This window comes from Streptopelia decaocto (assembly GCF_964273445.1).
Source record: "Streptopelia decaocto genome assembly, chromosome: 1".
Lineage (NCBI taxonomy): Eukaryota > Metazoa > Chordata > Aves > Columbiformes > Columbidae > Streptopelia > Streptopelia decaocto.
The window spans coordinates 122,012,474-122,032,745 of record NC_138663.1 but is presented as its reverse complement, the minus strand read 5'-3'; the positions used below and the strand labels follow the sequence as shown (position 1 = coordinate 122,032,745).

General features: G+C 41.8%; 2 protein-coding genes across 7 annotated transcripts in view; both read right to left on the bottom strand.

The window, feature by feature from the left end:
• Positions 1-6,354, bottom strand: part of SYNJ1 (synaptojanin 1) — a 65,502-nt gene extending 59,148 nt beyond the window's left edge. For 4 of the 5 annotated variants that reach the window (XM_082043125.1, XM_082043127.1, XM_082043128.1 and 1 more), the window contains exons 1-2: positions 6,268-6,354; positions 4,831-4,976 (exon numbers count right to left, since the gene is read on the bottom strand). In XM_082043125.1, the coding sequence (XP_081899251.1) occupies positions 4,831-4,954 (124 nt within the window). In that variant the 5' untranslated portion in view covers positions 4,955-4,976; positions 6,268-6,354. Of the gene's footprint in view, positions 1-4,830; positions 4,977-6,252 lie in introns of all 5 variants that reach the window. The other variant, XM_082043126.1, reaches the window with a different exon arrangement.
• An 11,092-nt stretch (positions 6,355-17,446) lies between these two features.
• The window catches only part of PAXBP1 (PAX3 and PAX7 binding protein 1), a 28,196-nt gene continuing 25,370 nt past the window's right edge, over positions 17,447-20,272 (bottom strand). For both annotated transcript variants that reach the window (XM_082043665.1, XM_082043666.1), the window contains exon 18: positions 17,447-18,965. In XM_082043665.1, coding sequence (XP_081899791.1) covers positions 18,848-18,965 — 118 coding nt within the window. In that variant the 3' untranslated portion in view covers positions 17,447-18,847. The remainder of the gene's footprint in view (positions 18,966-20,272) is intronic.

Sequence of the window (20,272 nt, the reverse complement as noted above, 5' to 3'; positions counted from 1 at the left end):
TCCTAGTAGATTTGAAAGGACAGTGAATTCTGGTAGAATCCTAGGAAAGGCAGGAGGACAGGTTAAAGCCTCTTCCACCAGCACAGCTGCTCTTGGCATTCACTGGAGCTGCTGCTTCCCTGCAGCTTCTTAAGTGTTTTAAGATACTGTTTAATGGGAAGGCGTAGTCCGGAAGATGACACTTAGTCAAAACAGTAATAAAGACAGGAAGGTGAAATTGCTGTTTGCCTTTGCATCCCAGTCCCTTCAAATTGGCTTCAGATGAATATAACATTACATCAAAATACATTCCAAAATTTTTTCTACCACAACCTGTATTTGAACTTTCCTCTCTAACATAAAGACACCTTTTCGAGAGGACAAATTACTGCTTGAAGAAATTTAATTCTTCTTATTATTGTACATTTATATATGTACATAAGGCAGGAAAACACTTACATTATACTTATTTTGTAGCACCCCATCACACACACACAAAAAAGTAATATAGTAATTTATTTTGAAATATTCTCCTTCCCTAATTAATGTTTTAACTCTGCATAAACATTATCTGGGAGTGGGAAAATATCACACATTGGTAGTTTATTACTGGTGGCAGCAAACACAGAAGTAAACAAACAAACAAACAAAAACAAACAAAACACAAAACAAGACCAAAAAAAAAACCCCACACACAAAAAAAGCCCACACCACCAAAAAAAACCAAACCAACAACTCTGGTTGTGAGCATACAGAAGAATGTTACCCTCCTTAATAATTATGTACATACAGCAGTTGTACATACAGCAGTTGTATTTGTCAGCATGTTTCTTGTCTGGGTGTCTAAGTTTCCACGGGCACCATACCAGCTTAAAATGGTTTGCAAAATTATTATATCCCGTCTGCTACTGTGGACAGATAATAGCATATCTGCCTTTTTTTTTCCCCCTCCCATCAAGAACGCCGTGTGGAAGAGTTTTCTTTTTAAAAAGAGGTGGAATGTGAATAGCTGATAGAGGAGTGTTGCTAAGCATGCCAATGAAAACCAGGATGCCTGCTGCACACAGTTTTTTACATCTCCTGCTTTATGTAGCTCCACAGAAAGCTCAGCTTAGGGTGGGCATAAGTGCCTCTTCGTGTTCGCACCTGCTCTCTTCTCAGCTTTACCATAACATTGAAGTCAAAGGATGTGCATGAAGCTTCAGCTCTCTCCACTCAGGGCTCAGTATTTTCCCAGACAACAGAACATTCTCCTTTACTCAGAGGCGACAGGAGTAAAGACAGCTTCCCACTCATTTTGTTATGACTCACCAGAGAGGAACAGTGAGAGAGAACATCCTCCTGCTCAGTCAATGAATCTTTACAGGTAAGATATCTCACTAGACAGTCTTATTTAAAGGAATAAATATCCTGCCTATTTTATACATCAAATGAGAAAAAAATGACATCCTCCTACTAAATTCTAATCAAATCAGCAGTGAAGCTGCTGACATTTAAAACTAAGTGCTCTTACAAGGCCTGGAGAAGCAAGTTGGCAGGATCCCCTCAGACTTCAGCATCTTGGGTTAACTCAATACTAGGAGTGAATTGATAAAAGAGATACTGAATATACAAAGGCAAGCAAAATATTTCTTAGATGTTTCGGTCACAGTAACATTAGCTAATCCGCGTTACAAGCATCACATAGAACACTGCCAGCAGAAGCAATGCTTGGGCTGTTTCCAGGTTAAGAGTGAATGATTATGCAATAGCCACCACTGCAAACACCCCTTCCACCCTCTTCCTTTCTTCCATCCTATTTTATTGACTTGAATAACAGATTCAGCACATGTACAACACGCACTGAAAAAAAATCGCACACCATAGAAGTTGTATAGCATTTCATACATAGGCCTAACTAAACCCTCTGAATCATCTTGCAATGCTTCATCGAATGTAAAGGGGATGAAGGTTAATGCTGTTATCCTTCCCTTAGCAAAATGACAGATGTACTTCCTTTAAGATGACATTTAAAGGATCAGCAAGCTTTCATGCCTTTCTCTTAGCCCATTTCAAATCCAAATTTCTATATATGGATACCTCAGAAGATGCAGTTCACTAAGGCTCTCAGAACTGAGCCACATGAACCACTTTTAATGGTATTTCACTAGGTTGTGCCTCTATGATACATTCTGCATACAGGTAAGAACCATGATTGGGTATAATGCTGGATACATTATTTTATCTTCAAGATTTATTAAAATATTTTGAAAAATGTCAACAGTTTGAGATCAGTATTATCAATTTTTGTGAAGTCTAAAAAACATCAACACCATCAGCAAAATATGACTCTTCAACAGTCTGAGGAGATGCTATTCTGGATTTAAACCGACATATACTTGATCTGACCATTTTTCTATCTATTCAGACAGATTTTGCAAACATCTGGAGATTCTTCCTAATGGCCAGTATTTCATTAACTGTACCTTTTAGATTTGTAGCAATATCCGAAAGTTCGTAAGGCTACAGACTAGAATAATCTGACTGGTTTCTGTGGCATGACCAGAGAGTTGAAGAAGTACTACTTTGCAAATCTTCCCCAAGCACTAACAATTGTACTCCTTTAAATCTGTATTAAAAAGAATAGATACTAGAAGCAAACAGCAAGGAGAAAAAGAAGGAAAAAAAATCCTGAGCTAGGGAACTGTAGTGCTTTTTTTTGCTGTCAGTTTAAGGGTATGATTGTAATTTTTCAACCATTAACAAAAGAATCATGTTTCAGTACCTAAAGAGTTTAGGTGCAAAAAGGGAAATAAAGCAAAATGCCACAGCTAAATATGTATTGGGAAAATATGCCCATTTACCAGATACAAAAAGAGCAAGCACTTTACTGGTTAAGGTTACTGAAAACAATATTTAGAGTAACTACTTCTAGCTAAGCACAAATGTTTACTACGTTGTAACCTAACAATTAGAATACCAAAGACAAACCTTTACAAACCTTTAATAACATGCTATTACTAAGTACAGAGCCCAAGAGGAGAGAGCCTTTCAAACTTCCTTTGAGTTCTACTCCCTCTGTTTGGTAACAGTGTGAGGCATAGAAGAGAGCAGGAACTTTGATACAGCTTTTAGAGAAGAAAGTTTATCTAGGTGCCCACAGCGTATCATAGCACAAAAATCAGGTAACTTACTGTCCTTTTTGAACATAACTTTCAAGAACAAATTCTTTTTAATAGATTGCTCCTTAAGTAGCTTAAGCATGTTTAGTAATTACTAAATACATGATAAAGTTTTTCACAAATTTTCAAAACATTTTTTCCTGTTTTACAGATTCCACTAAACCTGTTCACTAGCTTTATGACTCCACACTTATTCCCAACCCAATCCACACTACACTGTGCCTTTCAAATACTGCTGCCAAAGTCAACGAGATTACCTAGATATGTAGCAAGAAGAAATTGCACCAGAAAAAAATAAACAAACAAACAAACAAACAAAACCAGTTCTCAAAACCAGGAGAAAAGCACCTCTTTTCACGTGGATGGTCATACAATTACAGCTATAATGTCAACCACGCTGCATGTCCCATTGCCAGGCCTCTAACAGTTAATGCCAGCTTGTTCAAGTCACATATTGAAGCTGCAGATGAAGCTGTATGCTAGAGAGCACTTGTTCTTACAGCCTGTCCTGTATAGACGACTCTATAGCTTGACTTCTAAGTACCTTACACAGGACACATGGACAGGCAGGTGCCTCAGAAAGGGACCACATCACTGTCAAGGAGCACTCTCACATACCAATTACAAATACCAGAGAAACGAAATACATCTCAAGTTCCACTCTTCTTTGGAACTCACACTTCTACCTCTGAGTCCTGTTAAAGAATGCACTCCCCATTCAGCCTACTCCAGTCTCAAAGCCAGAGCATCCTCCTGAGGGGCAGGTCTCTGAGCGCTCTCAGGCTTCAGGCAGGGAATCAAATCTGATCAGGTGCTTAGAATAGCTAGGCTAGAAAACTACAAACAGGCACCAGAATGAGTTAATCAAAATGTTATTGATTAAAAAAAGAATACTTCCTTGGTATGAAAGCTTTCTATAAAAGAGCCAAAAACAAGCTTAGAAACCCTATGCAACCAGGTGCTCAGACTTCCTGAAGAATACAAACCAAACTACATTTTAAAACCCTATCTATAGGCTTCACGGATCTCTTCTGCACTTCTCATTTTAGTGTCCTCCTTCAACTATGACTTTAAAAAGGGGGGTGTGGAGAGAAAAAGAATTTAAAGGAAACATTTAATGCATTTATCACTGAAAAAAATGTAAAAATAACTTTGCAATGCAAGACACCTTGCTCGAAATATTACTCATTTTATTACAAGAAAAACCAATACAGAGTCCAAGATAGGTTAAAAATACAGGAACAAAATAAAGCTAAAATCAAAAAGCCACCAAAAATCATGATACAAAATGAGATTAAAAACAAATTAGGATGATATACCAGTTAAGAATATAGAACTTTTTATTATGAAATACAACATAGAGAATTAGCTTTTCAACGAGTTATCGTGTATTCAAAAGGAGGTTGTTCAGAACAAGAGAAATAAGCAGATGTTGTTGGAAGCTATTAGAAGAAAATTTAGCATACATGAAAATATACATGCATGATGAAATGTAATTAAATGTGTAAAATTCTCTCTCAACAGATGAACATATGAAAATGGTTTTTTTTTCTCATATAAATCAGAAGCCTCTCCATTAGCAAATAAGAAAACAGAATAGTTGCTTCTTTACATTCCATAAATAAACAGCCTATACCATGCCAAGTCTGCTAACTTTTTACATTGTAGTTATCAAAACATATCGACTTACAGAGGACAGCCACAGCTCCGGATTCAAACATGAGACATTCTTCTCTGTTTCTGGTTTCCACTATCACACTGAATGGAAGTGGATCCAGCTTGTGATAGACACGGTATCCTTTACTGAAAGCCATTTTGCCTTTATCTGCGGCAGTCCTGTCCAACACAAGATGATGTTAGTGAAACCTTCTTGTGCTTCCAGATACCTTCTACAAAGCAGGTCTGACTTGCATCCTTTCCCAAGGATTTTACATGTTAAACAATAAGAAAAAAAAAGACCTGCTAGCTCTTCCTACCTCATGAGACTTATTTTATCTCACGTTCCAAAGCAAATATAGGGTCTATCTAATGAAAACATAACGTTTCAAAAACACAATTACCCAGAGAAACATCTTTCGAAATAAAGGATTTATTGAAACGTTTCTCAGAGAGAAGAATTTATTTTGCAATACTTAATAAATAGGATGAAAAAAAATAATGAAAACAATGTTTTCTAGTGGCATCTATCTTAATCATAAACTAATGCCAAAATCGGAGCAACAGACGCCTGGGCAGGCTTCAATTTTCAGATCTACTTTACTGATTCTGACCTTGTACAAAAGGACAGCATATTTTAAACGCCAAAGCTGTTAAGACGTTTTAAAAGATCATACTGAAACATTAACCTATTTTTTTTTTTTTAATGAAAGTAGCTTTTTGTTTGGATGTAAGCCCTCCCCTGCAGTAGCTGATGCCTGAAACATTGCAGTATTGTACTAGTGAAACTGCCTGTAAGCCACAGAGATAAGATCTTCCTTTAAAACAATAAATAACCCCAAACAATAAGAAACTATAAACAAACACAAGGGCAGCCAAATTTTAAGGGCTTAAGCTCAGGACGCAAAATTCTTGAAATCCAGGAGCAGGGTTTTCTGCCCTGTCCCCTCCCTTCGGCTCGGTGTCGGCACCTCTAGGGCGGACACGGACTTTAAGCCGCCGGTACGGAACACGCCGGTGCCTACCCTCCAGCTCAACCCCGGCGGGCGCAGCAGCAGCACCGCCCGGGGAGCAGCGGCGCCGGGCCGGCCCTTCGCCCGCAGCCCCTCTCCCCTCCCGGGCAGGAGGGAAAGGGGCCGCCAAACAGCCTCCCCAGCGCCCGGCCGAGGGTCCGGCCCGGAGCCCACACCGGGCCAGCAGACCCCCACCCCACTACCACCTGCCGGCCGGGGCAGGCTCGCACCGCCGCCTGCCACAGCCCGCGGCGGCCGGTGCCCACAGCGCTGACAGAGCCTCCATCTTGTCTGGCGCCAGCGGCGCCCCCGCGGCCCGAGCCCCGCAACGGCGACAGCCGGGCCGGCTCCGCCGCGCACTGTCAGGCGCCGGGCTCGCCGCGGTAGTGGTGCCGCCGCCCTCCGCCTCCGCCTTCCCCTTCCCCTCCCGGCCGCAGCGGTACCAGCGCCTCCCTCACCGGCCGCGCCACCTGCCACCAACGGCCGCCCGCTCCGCTCCGTGGCGCGGGAGCCGGCGGAACCTCACTTCCGCTCCGGCGCCGCCGTCCCTTCCGCATTGCGCCTCCCGCCACCGGAAGTCGATAGAGGGCGTGAGGGGACGGCGGTACCGACCGCGGCGGGGCGGAGGGAGTCGAGGGCTGGGGGTGTGGAGCTGGCGCGAGTGTGGCCGTTAGGGTGGCTGCAGGCCGCCCCGCGGGGAGAGGGAGGACGGTTGGGCGGCGAGAGAAGGGGCGGCGGTGCGGGCGGGGAGGTGTTGGCTTGCGGGAGCAGCGGCACTGGGCCAGGTTGAGGCTTTGCCAGAGCTGGGTTCCCGTGAACGTTTAACGAAAGAATGTTATTTATACAACTGATCTGGCGCCTGACCCCAGCAGGGGGGAAGGACTGAGAGACATCAGACTAGGAATCCTTAACGAAGCCTCTTCGAACTAATCCCAGAACGCAAACTGATTCCTGTATTTAAAAAGTTAGGCTAGGGGGAAGGGTAGCCAGAGAGCCGGGAATCCATACTTTAAATCGATAAGGGGAAGGGCATGGTTAGAATTAGATGAATGAGATATGCAAACTGAGGCAGGTGTCAGGTCATCTCTAAACCCTGCAGTACCAGCCAGTGGGGAACAAGGGAGGGAATTTGTGGCCGGGATTTGGGGGGGATATAACCAGGGGCTTTTTGCCCTATTGGGTGTGCCTGCCACTAGGTAGAACACACGGTCTTGCAAAATAGTTAGTAAAATACGCTTTGCTGAGAGATCCTGCCTGGGCCTATTATATTGGCAAGGTAATAGTTTGCTACAGTTGCCGGCACCCTGCAGGGGAGAGGAAGGGTGGTTTGTTGGTGGGAGAAGGGACGGGCGTGCAGGTGGGGAGGTGTTGGCCCACGGGCGCAGCAGCACCTGGCTGGGTGGAGACTTTGCCAGAGCTGGGTTCCCGTGAGTGGCGTCCCTCAGATAGACCCTGTATGGGGCAGCTGAGCTGGAGCGCTGGCAGTGAGCATTGGGCAAGGCCTGCTGTTGGGGTGGAGTTCAGCCTGAGAAAACCTGGCCCCTGAGGGAAAAGAGGATGGCCCTTAGAAGAAGGATCTGTTCTCTCTGACACGCTCATCGTTTCTCTCCAGCAACCAACGACAGAACCCAGGGGAATGGCAGGAAGATGTGCTGGGGAGGTTTAGGTTGGACATGAGGAAAAGGTTCTTCCCCCAGAGGGTGGTGAAGCACTGGAACAGGCTCCCCAGGGAGGTGTCACGGCCCCAAGCCTGACAGTGTTCAAGAAGAGTCTGGAAAACCCCCTCAGACACATGGTGTGAACTGTGGGGTTGTCCTGTGCAGGGACAGGAGTTGGACTCGATGATCCCTGTGGGTGCCTTCCAACTCAGGACATTCTATGATTCTGATTTTGCTTTTGGTGTTGTCTTATGGCAGTGCCAGATTGCAGGCTTCAAAGTTGAAAGATGTGCTGTGGATGCACTGCGAGGCTCTGTTAAAATGCTGTCAGCCTCAGTCCCAGTTGTGTATTTATTGAACGTGCAGCATGGAGAAAAATCCCAGTGCTAAGCTTACAAATAGCAGTGCATGCTGAAAAACCTCGCTGTGCTGTCTGTGATGGGCATAGGAGCTGTCAGCACAGAGGCTGACCTGAGTGCCTCGGGTTGGGTGGGAGTGCTGAATCACAGCTAAAGCCTGCCTCTTCCTGATAGGCTTCAGAAGTTTTAGGGACAGACTATAAGCATTTGTTTGGAAATTTCCATTCAGCTCATCCATGGAGGAGGAGTATTTCTTCACAGGAGCTTTACTGTATTGTGTTGGTGAGACATTGCAAGCTGCGGAGGAGAGTACAGAAGGCAGGTTTGAGAGCTACATGCTAAAATGAAGAGAGAAGTGGGCTTTGCTGCACTTCAGATAATGCTGGGGCCAGGATGGCAGTTTGAGTGGAGAGCTGAAGTAGAAAAAAACAAAATGTGAAAAACTCTGTAAAAACTCCCTTCACTGAGACTATAATTTGAACTAAAGAATGTGCATAAGGGCAAACAAGAGAAGTATAGCTACCTCCTGAGAAAAGAGCTGGGCCATGTTTGATTGTAGATTGTAGCATTTCTTCCCACTACCTTCTCATCAAAGGTCAATTCCCATTGTGAAAGGTAAAAAATAAAAATGGAAAGACCTTTTTATTTCTTATAACCTTTATACTGAAACACAAAATATTATGTTTGGTATGTATTACCTGAAGAGCTCTGGTCTATTCTAAAAAAATAGTAAATTGCATACATAATATTTTGATATTTAAATATGGGCTTATTCCACATACCTACCGTAGGCTATGTACCAGTTGAGTGGAGTACAGTGGTGGGAGAGAACGCAGAGCAAATACTTGTGATATAAAATACAGCATAAGTAGTCTTTGTGTATTTTTAGCTGGCCAGCTTCCTTCAAGCTTTATGATGACCCCTGTGAAAATGTTCTATAGATAAATAAAAGTGTAATATTTTAAAAGTCTATTTAAAGGTAAGTTTCATGTATTCTTAAGTTAAAATTCATACTTGCTGATAGCTTACAACAGCTTATGCTGTTTCCCACTTGCTTGTGATAGATGTTCATATGTAATTGAACTCTCTCTAGCATATTATCAAAAAGAAACACATGAAACTTTTTTACTGTTGAGAATGTAAAAATAAAAGAATGACAGTGGCTGCTGTGGAAGCAAAGCAAGAGTGTCCTGGTTTTAACCATGCATAAAGATCACTAACAGGGACAGCAATTTAAAGATTGTTTTATAAGATATATCCAAGGCTAAAATGGTATATACTTGCAGCATAAAATAATTGATGTATAAAATTCATTAACTTTTCAGCAGATAAAATAGATTCAGATGGCATGTGTGCTTGTTTTCTTACGAAAATATATCTTTTGCCTCAGGGTGATATATTTTTTTTTCTGATAGCTAATCATTATTATGCAGTTGGAAATGGACTACTCCATTATTTGCTTAGTGACTTTTCAAACATCAGAGAAGGGCATCAGTTGAATATATAATCACAGAATAATCAAATCACAGAATAGTTTGGTTTGGAAGGGACCTTAAAGATCATCTAGTTCCAACCCCCCTGCCATGGACAGGAGCACCTTCCACTAGACCTGGTTGCTCCAAGTCCCATCCAGCCTGGCCTTGAACACTTCCAGGGATGGGGCATCCCCAGCTTGTCTGGGCAACCTGTTCCAATGTCTCCTCACCCTCATAGTAAAAAATTTCTTCCTTATATCTAACCTAAATCCACCTTGTTTCAGTTTAAAACTATTACCATTGTCCTGTCACTACATGCCTTTGTGAAAAGTCCATCCCGTTCTTTCCAGTAGCCCCCCTTTAGGTACTGGAAGGCCGCTCTGAGGTCTCCCTGGAGCCTTCTCTTCTCCGGGCTGAAGAATCCCAGCTCTCTCAGCCTTTCCTCATAGGAGAAGTGCTCCAGCCCTCCAAAACGGGAGGTCCCTATTTTTGTGTCCCTCTTCTGTTCTGACTCCAACAGGGCCATGTCCTTCTTATGGTGGAGGCCCCAGAGCTGAATACAGGTGGAGTCCCACCAGAGTGGAGCAGAGGGGCAGAATCGTCTCCCTCAAACTGCTGACCATGTTTCTTTTGATGCAGCCCTGGATACAACCGGCTTTCTGGGCTGCAAGCACACGTTGCTGGCTCATGTCCAAATTTTCATCCACCAGTATCAGTTTACATCAGCTGAGAATGTAAAAAGTGTATTGCTATCCAGTAGTGGGAGCTTTGATAAAGCTATTATTAACTTTAGAAAACACTACTGTTGATACATTAATGGACAATGAGAATGAATATTTTATTCTAGCTAATTGCCAACGTAGTATAATGCATAATATGGCAAAGCATATTACAAACAAAGCTTAATTTGTTCTTTGGTTTTGTGTAATAAAAGGTTTTGGTAATTTTTACTCATCTGACAACTGAATTTCAGAATCACCAGCCTTAAATATATGGAAAGGTTGAGCCATACCTCTGTAACCAGAGCTTGCGGAGTGGGGAGGAGCTAGAAGACACTGGGAATGAAGAAGTGAAGTTGAGCCTGGGATATAGGGGCTGGGGGGGAAGGTGGTGTGTTATCATGGTTTATCACTATCCAAGTTTATTTTAATTGGCAATAAATTAAATTATTTTTCCCCAAGTTAGGTCTGTTTTGCCCATGACAGCAATTGTTAAGTGATACTCTAATCTTTCTCTTGACCCACAAGTTTTGTTTCTTCCTGTTTTCTCACCCTGTCCTGTTGAGGATGGGAGTGAGAGAGCAGCTGCATGGACATCTGACTGCAGCCCAAAGTTAACCCACCACAACTTCACTGAGCTTCAGCACAGAGCCCATTTAAAGCTGCTTTGCTGCCTGAAGGCAGACGGCATCTCGGCAACCTAGGCAACCTTAGGTGTCAAAAAGATGAGGAAGCCTAGGGCAGTGCTGTGTCTGTCTTACCTGTGACAGACAGAATTGGGATGCCTGAAAAGCGAAGAGGAAGGTTTCTGGGCCTGCAGATCCTGGCAGCAGCAGCCCAGGGCTGCCAGACATTGGCACATGCACCACTGGCAGTGAGGCCACCTGCTATTTTACCCATTCCACTAAGTCTTCAAACCAACATTTTCTTAGGGCCATCTGTGGTGCTGTACCTTGCTAAATTGGCACACCAACAGCAAATAGACAAAGGTTTTGAAATTATATATAATTTGCATATCCTTCCTAACATTCACTGTAGGTTTTACTCCTGAAATCTCTTATTGCTCATTAGAACTTTAAAACTGGTTTGCTCTATCCATCACCTGTTTGCAGATGCAGGTTCTCTGAACTGCTAGTTCTTTGAGGTAGTAACCATGAGTGTGCATTATAATTTTAGTATCTTTAGTTCCATGAATGTCTTATCCAGACTTGAGCTTTTGGGTAAAATGGCAAAGGGTAATTTAAGTACAATACAATGGTTTTGAGCCACATGTCCCCAGGGTGTGTGAGGCCCATAGCCACACAACCTACATCCCACTTCATGTTTTCTGTTGGCTAGGTCTGACAAAAGTCTTAAGATAGAGTAGTAGCAAATGCTCAAGAACATGTATGGAATCCAGGCTATGAAAATTTGGGCTTAAGCATGTAAGAAAAAATCTACACCAAATCTTGGAGATACATCTGTGCTTTACTTCAGGTCTCTGCTCTATGAAAATATTTAACTATGCACATAAAGTACAAAAGTAATGTGAGTGGAGTCAGTACGACTGTTCACTTATTTGAACAAAACTGTATGCTTCAGTCACTGTTTGGAGCAGAACCTGAAATTGCAGGCCATTGTATTAAGTTTGTCTCTATGCTATTATCCTATCCCTATTCATTTATTTCTGCATATTTAGGGCAAGAGTTTTAGTTATACACAGAAATTAAGTACTCTTGGACTAAAAATACTACACTATTTCACAGAATCACAGAATCACAGAACGTTAGGGATTGGAAGGGACCTCGACAGATCATCTAGTCCAATCCTCCTGCCGGAGCAGGAACACCTAGATGAGGCTACACAGGAATGTGTCCAGGCGGGTTTTGAATGTCTCCAGAGCAGGAGACTCCACAACCCCCCTGGACAGCCTGGTCCAGTGCTCTGTCACCCTCAATGAGAAGTTTCTTCTCAAATTTAAGTTGAACCTCCTGTGTTTCAGTTTGTACTCATTGCCCCTTGTCCTATCATTGGTTGTCACCGAGAAGAGCCTGGCTCTATCCTCATGACACTCACCCTTTACATATTTGTAAACATTAATGAGGTCACCCCTCAGTCTCCTCTTCGCCAAGCTAAAGAGACCCAGCTCCCTCAGCCTTTCCTCATAAGGGAGATGCTCCACTCCTTTAATCATCTTTGTTGCTCTGTGCTGGACTCTCATCAGCAGTTCCCTGTCCTTCTGGAACTGAGGGGCCCAGAACTGGACACAATATTCCAGATGGGGTCTCACCAGGGCAGAGTAGAGGGGAAGGAGAACCTCTCTCGATCTACTAACCACCCTCCTTCTAATACACCCCAAGATGCCATTGGCCTCCCTGGCCACAAGGGCACAGTGCTGGCTCATGGTCATCCTGTTGTCCACCAGGATCCCCAGGTCCCTTTCCCCTACACTGCTCTCTAATAGGTCATTCCCCAACTTATACTGGAACCTGGGGTTGTTCCTGCCCAGATGCAGGACTCTACACTTTCCCTTGTTAAATTTCATCAGGTTATTCCCCGCCCAACTCTCCAGCCTGTCCAGGTCCCGCTGGATGGCAGCACAGCCCTCTGGCGCGTCAGCCACTCCTCCCAGCTTAGTGTCATCAGCAAACTTGCTGATAGTACACTCTATTCCCTTGTCTAAATCATTAATGAATATATTGAATAATATAGGCTTCAGTACTGACCCTTGAGGCACTCCACTAGATACTGGCCTCCAACTAGACTCTGCCACATTGACCACGACTCTCTGGCTTCTTCCCTTCAGCCAGTTCGCAGTCCACCTCACTACCTGATCATCCAGACTGCACTCCCTCAGTTTAGCTGCAAGGATGCTGTGGGACACTGTGTCAAATGCCTTACTCAAGTCAAGGTAGACCACGTCCACCACTCTGCCATCATTCATCCATCTTGTTATGTCCTCATAAAAGTCAATGAGGTTGGTCAAGCATGACTTCCCCTTGGTGAAGCCATGTTGACTGCCCCTAATGATCCTCTTATCCCTGATATGCCTTGAGATGGCACCAAGGATAAGTCATTCCATCAGTTTTCCAGGGATGGAGGTGCAGCTGACCGGTCTATAGTTACCCGGGTCCTCCTTCTTGCCCTTTTTGAAGACTGGAGTGACATTGGCTTTCCTCCAGTCCTCAGGAACCTCTCCCATTTCCCAAGACTTGGCAAAGATGATGGAGAGCAGTCCAGCAATGACTTCAGCCAGCTCCCTCAGCACCCGCGGGTGCATCCCATCCAGACCCATGGATTTATGGATGTCCAGATTGCCTAACTGCTCCCTAACTCAGTCCTCATCAACCAAGGCAGACTCCTCCATTGTCCTGACTTCCTCTGGGGCCTCAGCGGTACGGGGCTCCTCAGGACAACCTCTGACAGAGTAGACAGAGACAAAGAAGGCATTCAGTAACTCTGCCTTCTCTGTATCTTCTGTCACCAGGGCGCCCACCTCATTCATCAGTGGGCCTCCATTGCCTCTGGTGTCAGTTTTATCTGCCACGTATTGGAAAAAGCTCTTCATGTTGTCCTTGACCCCTCTCGCCAGGTTTAATTCTAAGGAGGCCTTAGCTTTCCTAGTTGCCTCCCTACACCCTCTGACAACAGCCTTATATTCTCCCCAAGTGGCCAGCCCCTCCTTCCAGGATCTATAAACTCTCCTCTTCCACTTGAGCTTACCCAGCAGCTCACTGTTTAACCAAGCAGGTCTCCTGGCTCTCTTCCTTGACTTCCTACGTGTCGGCATGCTCTGATCTTGTGCCCGGTAGAAACAGTCCCTGAACACTAACCAACTATCTTGGGCCCCTTTATCTTCAAGCAGTCTTGCCCATGGGATTTCCCCCAGCAATTGCTTGAAAAGGCCAACGTTTGCCCTGCTGAAGTCCAGGATTGCAATTCTGCTTGCTATTCTGTTCCTGCCACATGAGCTCCTGAACTCCACCATCTCATGATGGCTGCAGCCAAGGCAGCCCTTATTTCATGATGCAGATAGACTAATTCGACTAATTCCACTAATAATTGTAATACTACCAAAGTTTTATGTTTATGCCTCACATGCAGGGCAAAATGGCTCAGCTCTGGTCCATCCTGTTGGTTGTGTGCAAGTTTCTCAAAAAAAAAGCACCAAAAAAACAACCGTCCTCCTCCTTGCAAGAACCATTTTTGAAGCCTCCTCGGAGTTCTCTTTTCTGGACACACTACTATTGACTCTGGCAGGAATGGTTTGTTTGTGACTTCACAGGTAAAGCTAATGTGCAGATCACAGGTATTGTTATTTCCTTTTAGAGCATTGATCACAGAACAGTTAATTTTCACTGGACAACTAATAAGCCTGAGATGACAGGGATACTGCTTTAAAGCCCCACCATGGGTAAGAGGACAGTTCAGCCTCCTAAGACAAACATCACAAAGTCATTCTACCAAAGCTGCAGGTGCATACCCCATCCCCCAGTATATATATATTTAGGATTCTTTCTAAAAAAATACCTGCTTTGTAGAGTAACTTATGGAGAACTGAAAGCAGAACCACCAATTAGCAAACTTTTGCAGAAAATTAGATGTATCTGAAAGGAGGTGAAAGAGGAATCTTGGGGCTTCCTGTATCTGCACAATTTTTCTTCAAACTCCTCCATTTCACATTTCAGATTTCATTTTGTTTTCCTTTATAGCAAAGGACAAGGTTTTCTCTTTGCTATTCATGTCCCTTAGGGTAAAGGTAATTCTGTAATAACTGTAATACATAACTGTGTAATAAAATAATTATAATAATTATACTGTAATAATTCTGTAATATATTATCCTGTTCATAAAAATGTCAGACTGACAATTTTCTGTGCAATTTTTTCTTACGTGTTCTACATCTTTCCTTTTCCTAAACAACACTAACTACTAAGAAGGTTATTAGACTTTCTCATGAGTCCCTATAGAGGTCTGGGCAGAAATAAGATTGCCATGTCATTTAGTGTGTTAGTACCTTCTCATATGGGATTTCACCATCATCTAAGACATCAGCCTCCTAACATGTTGTAATTATTCATGAATTTTGATAGTGAACAGTGGGATACACATGGTAAACTGTGGGACAATAATGTTAATGTCCTCCATTATACCTCAATCAAGCAACTGTCGTGCAACATGGTTTAAAGATCATTGCATGTAGTATGACTGCTTTACTACTAGCATTAATTTGCATCAATAAATGAGATACAGGTGAAGTGGAAGCAGTGAAAGTGGTCATTTTGTTTATGAATAAAATTGGGTAACACTATTTACATAGAGTCTTTAAATGCCTGTACAATTCTAACCCTTTATTACATACGAAAGGTGACACATTGCTCCAAATGAGAAGTTAGATTACACCCATAAATTTACTTCATTGCAGGTTTCTGCAAGCTACTGTTCTCCAAATGTGACCTTGTATGGGGATAGGAAGGAGAAACTCCTTGAGTGCACAAGGGCTTGGACACCACAGCCATTTGGTATCTTTGTTGTAGAGGAAGGACAGGCCAAGTGCAATATGAATAGCTGGTCTTCCACAGCAGTTAATTAGGAAAATGACTACAGGCTCTCTTGAAAAAAGATTCTCTGTAGCTGTAATTTATAATGAGGTTACAAGGAAGATGCTATCTTCATTCCCTCCCTTACAGTCCTAGTCACAATCCAAATTGGAGCAAAAAGCCTGGATTTTTAATGATGAATGTCTTGAACTTTGCTGCTCCACTAGTCTGGAGCTCCATTAGTAGTGTGCACACCTGCTGAAACCGCAGTTGCGAACCTGCATTTAAGTTTTGTAGTTTATATATGTATATATACATACTGCTAGAAGAAAAGCCAAGTTGGAGGTGATAGCTGAAGGCTTGAATTTACGGCTTTTCTCCTCCCTAAACTACAGCCAGGGAGTGAGTGGGGAAATGACTCATCACAAGTATTCTTCCCAGTGAGGCAGTAGAGTCTGTGAATAAACACCATTTTCAACCCAAATCCGGTTCCTGTTGTTTTAATAGCCCAGCCCAACACACCACCACCCCAGGCAGAACAAGGCTGAAGAGGGCTTGCAGAGTAGGTGGGCCACTGCTGAGCACCTTTTGGGAACGGGCCACCTTTTTCAAGAGGCACCTGGCCCCAAAAGAGAATAGTTGACTCCAACCCCTTTCCTGCACTCTCTAGCATTATTACCCCCACTGTTTGAAAAATTTCGTAATTGAAAAGCCAAACTCTGACACCTCCTGGTCAAGTGCTTTCCTTGTTTCCTGGTGTTGAAATCTTGGAATCTGGCTTCAGCATCAGATGGCAGTCAAAATTCCGGATGCAGAAAAAACAGTGAAAAACTTTGAATTTTAGGTTGTTACTCAGTGATTCTGAACAAATTTGACAGTGCACAATGCAGATTTATCTTAATATATTCAGAGAGGACAAGCTCCTAAATTTTTGCAACTCTTTGAGTAATGTCAGTTGAATTCCATTATCTAAATTATCCAAATAGAAATTAAGTACATTTTTCATCCCTGCAGTAACATTAGTTGCTTACATTCAAACAGTAACAATAACTATCCAGTTGGACAACTGACCTAACTTAGCAGCACCGTTCTTAGAACTACTTGAACATGTTTTATTCTGTCCACAGAATATACCACCCCCTCCACCCACATGTATAATCACAGGTGTAAGGGTAGCAGCTGTTCTGAGTACTGGCAGTAGTTTTGTTGCACCATAAAAGCCTATGTTAAAGGCTTTAACTTGAAGCCAACAAGTTAACCTTCACTGAGCTTTGTGCTGCAGTGGCTACACTAGAAAGAGTAGCCAAGCTAGACCATGCAAAAGGTGTCTGAGCTGGGCATTCTCACCCTTGAGACCCTGTGAGCAGAAGGGAGGGCATGTGTTAAGATGCAAAAAAGTCTCTGTGCAGTATTGGTCCTCCAAAAAACCAAACAAACAAAACCCCCCAAAACCACCAAAATCTAATTTTGTATATTTTTGTTGATTATCCCCCTTCTCCTTCCCTCAACCAAACATGCTACAACTTTGAACCTCTCTGATGTTACTTGAGTATAAACAAATACTCTCTTAGGAACATAAGCAGCATGGATTATTTGTGTCCTCTTCAGTCTAACAAAATACTGAAATCAGTAAAATCTTAAGCACAGAAAATGCCAAATCTGTCACTACTGAAAATAAACCATGTAACTACCAGCATGGTAATATTTTGAAATATCTTAACTACCCTTCACATCATTATATGAAGTCCAGTATTTATCCCATTGTTTTTTCAAAGTAAAGACATTTTTATTCACTCCAAAAATCCATCTTCTAAGGACCTTTTTTCTGACATATTGAAATAGAATAGGCCAGCACACACATCTTCTCCTCTACCACCTTCTCGAAGGAATAAAGCTTACCAAGTTGCTCTTTGACAGACAAGTTTATTGAAACAATTTTTAAAAGCAGGTATTTCTGAATGTAGTCCATCAATCCCAACAGTTCAGAAAAACAATGGTTCAGTGTCCAAATGAAGTGTGCAAGTTACAAATTATACATTTTTAATATACTCATTTATACCACAACATGAGCATAGAATACAATGATTTCTTATGTTATTCAGTATGCCAATTTATTGCTACAGATCCCCCCAAATGCAGGGCACACCTGGAAATAGCTCTTAATCCAAGGCCATTACAGCTAATTCCATGCCTTGGACCACAAGATCAAGTCACTGGTGTTTTGCTGTAAACCACCAGATTTTTAAGTTGTTTTCTTTTTAATTTACATCCAAATTACATGTTTTGTTTTGCAAGACTATTCTTAGGTGGTATTTAGTGGACAGTGTAACATTTTGATATTTAGTACAATATAAATACTTCAAATCACAGGATATACAATTTTCTTCACCTTCATTTTGTTTGATATCTTTAGCCATGCCAATCAGAAGAAACAGGTTCCACATACGAAAAAAAAAAAAAACCAACTAACCAAACAAACCAAACAAAACCAAACCACAAACAGTGAGCAAAAGGAATGAGGGCCCAGAGGTCATGGCTAAACTATTACTCCTACAAAATGAAAGGTGTTTGGGGTCTAGGAAGTGCTGTCATGTATACTTGTGCAATAATCACAAGCTCTTATTGTATGCCTGTACCAAAAAAAAGCAGTATTGATTTGGGTTTTCCTTTCTTTTATTTCTAAGAACGGGCTTAAGAATTCCATATTCTGAATGCAAATAATGTTTTAGTTATTGCAATGAGTGCAACACAACTGCTTTTTAAAGGTCAGGTTCCATTTGAAAGTGTCTCTACTCTAGCTCAAAGGATTTTCACATTTTTTAATGTTTTGCCAGCCCTTTTGACCAATACTATGATCATTTTATTGTCAAAATAAGTATTTTTTTTAGCAAACAAAAAGCTTGAAAAGCTTATTGAACAGTACAAGATCTCTATATCCAGTGTGAAAGCAACATGGTGGTATAAATATATGCATACATTGCATTACACATAATATAATATACACATTCCAGTTAACCATGGAACAATTAACAGGAGTAGATGATTACTAATCATGGGTACAAAGCATTTTTGTAAACAAGATTTTGAGAAACTTTAAGGAAAATCTGATTTCTGGAAAGATGACAATCTTGGGATTCCATTTTTGTTTTCAAGTAAGTCAAATTTTTTTTCTTTAAGGATGCTGTATATAAGAATGCACTTTGTATTAAAACAAAGATCAATACTTTACAGTTTAAGAAACTTTACATATGTACATAAATTACACATCAGGAATGGTTTTAAAGCTCAAAATGAGTTGTCAGAAAAGTCTATTTTCCTTCTATTAAAATCTTTAACTCTTTTACATTGTGATCATTCGCAACTGTCACAGCATGATCAAGTGCTCGGATACTTGCTAGAAGCTTTATGATCTGCTTTATGTGCTCCCTGAAAAAGAGGAAGGAGAGATCAATACAGGAATGGAACAATCATGTACAAATATTAGCATTGACTGAAGACTACGTTATGAATCCATAGAGCAAATAATTTTCAGCTAACTTATCGTCTCCTCCACTTGCTTAGTCTGATGAAATAAGGTTGTTATCAGCTTTGTACTGAAATTGAAAAATTTATATTGGGAGTAGGAATTAGTCATACAGTGTGGTTTAATACTAGATACAGTACAATCTCAAGGAAAATACTTGGATTACTTATGGTACTGTGCAATGAGTCATAGCTCTCCTGGTAACTAAGGTGCAAGCAAAAAAAAAAACCAGTCAAGGCAGCAAATATGCTTCAATGCATGCCTCAAAAACATATGAACTTCCCATCAACAAACTGCATTACAATTCAGGTCAGTCCAGGGAGCTTAGATTGAACAAACTGCTAGAAGGACTGTTCTTTGGCTGTCAAGAACAATTTTGGTATCTTGGTACGGGGATGGACATGAAATTTAGACAAGTCTCACAAAAAAATACTAGAACTTCAAAATCTACCTTAAAAATGCACCTAGCTGACTTGTGAAAAAGCATCCAATGTTTGGAAGACTAGCACCAGACATAGGTAAAGATACACTTCCCTCTTGGCAGAAGTTAATGCATTTTTGTTTCAAGTAACTGTACCAGGTTTTATATGAAAAGACATTACATTCTTCAGTTATAAAAAGAAATATTTCTCCTGCAGTCTTATTGTATCTGCTTAATGGCGACAATGGCAACAGATTTGTTGAATGCTGGGAAAAAGGAGGACAGAAGAAAGAAATTAAATTAAAACCCACTATGAAAAAAGGAAAAAAAATTGGATGTTTCTCTTCCAATACTAAGTTTTTACCAAGTTCTCATTTCAGCTGGTGAAGAAAGTTCTTTCAAATTTACAAACAGGCTACCAAAATTAGTCTCTACTGGATTCTCTCTCAGCTCCCTTCATTTCAATTCCTGTATCACACCAGGCTAGGCATTTTGGTTTTACAAAGGAAGGAGCAAAAAGTCTGTTTTCAGTTTGAATCACAGGGAAATTTAAATTGGTATGTGACACTGTGGATACAAAGTTCTGAGGCATAATCGAAGCATGGATGAAAAGTTGTTTGAGCACAACTCCGTGTGGCACAAAGCTCAGTGTTTTCTGAAAATGAGACAATTCATATGCCACAACCAAAAGTGACTCTAAAGACAGCAAAGTGTCTAATAAACAACATGGTAACTGTAAAAAAACCTGATACCACAAAAACCCCGAAACTTCTTAACCAAGATTTTTGT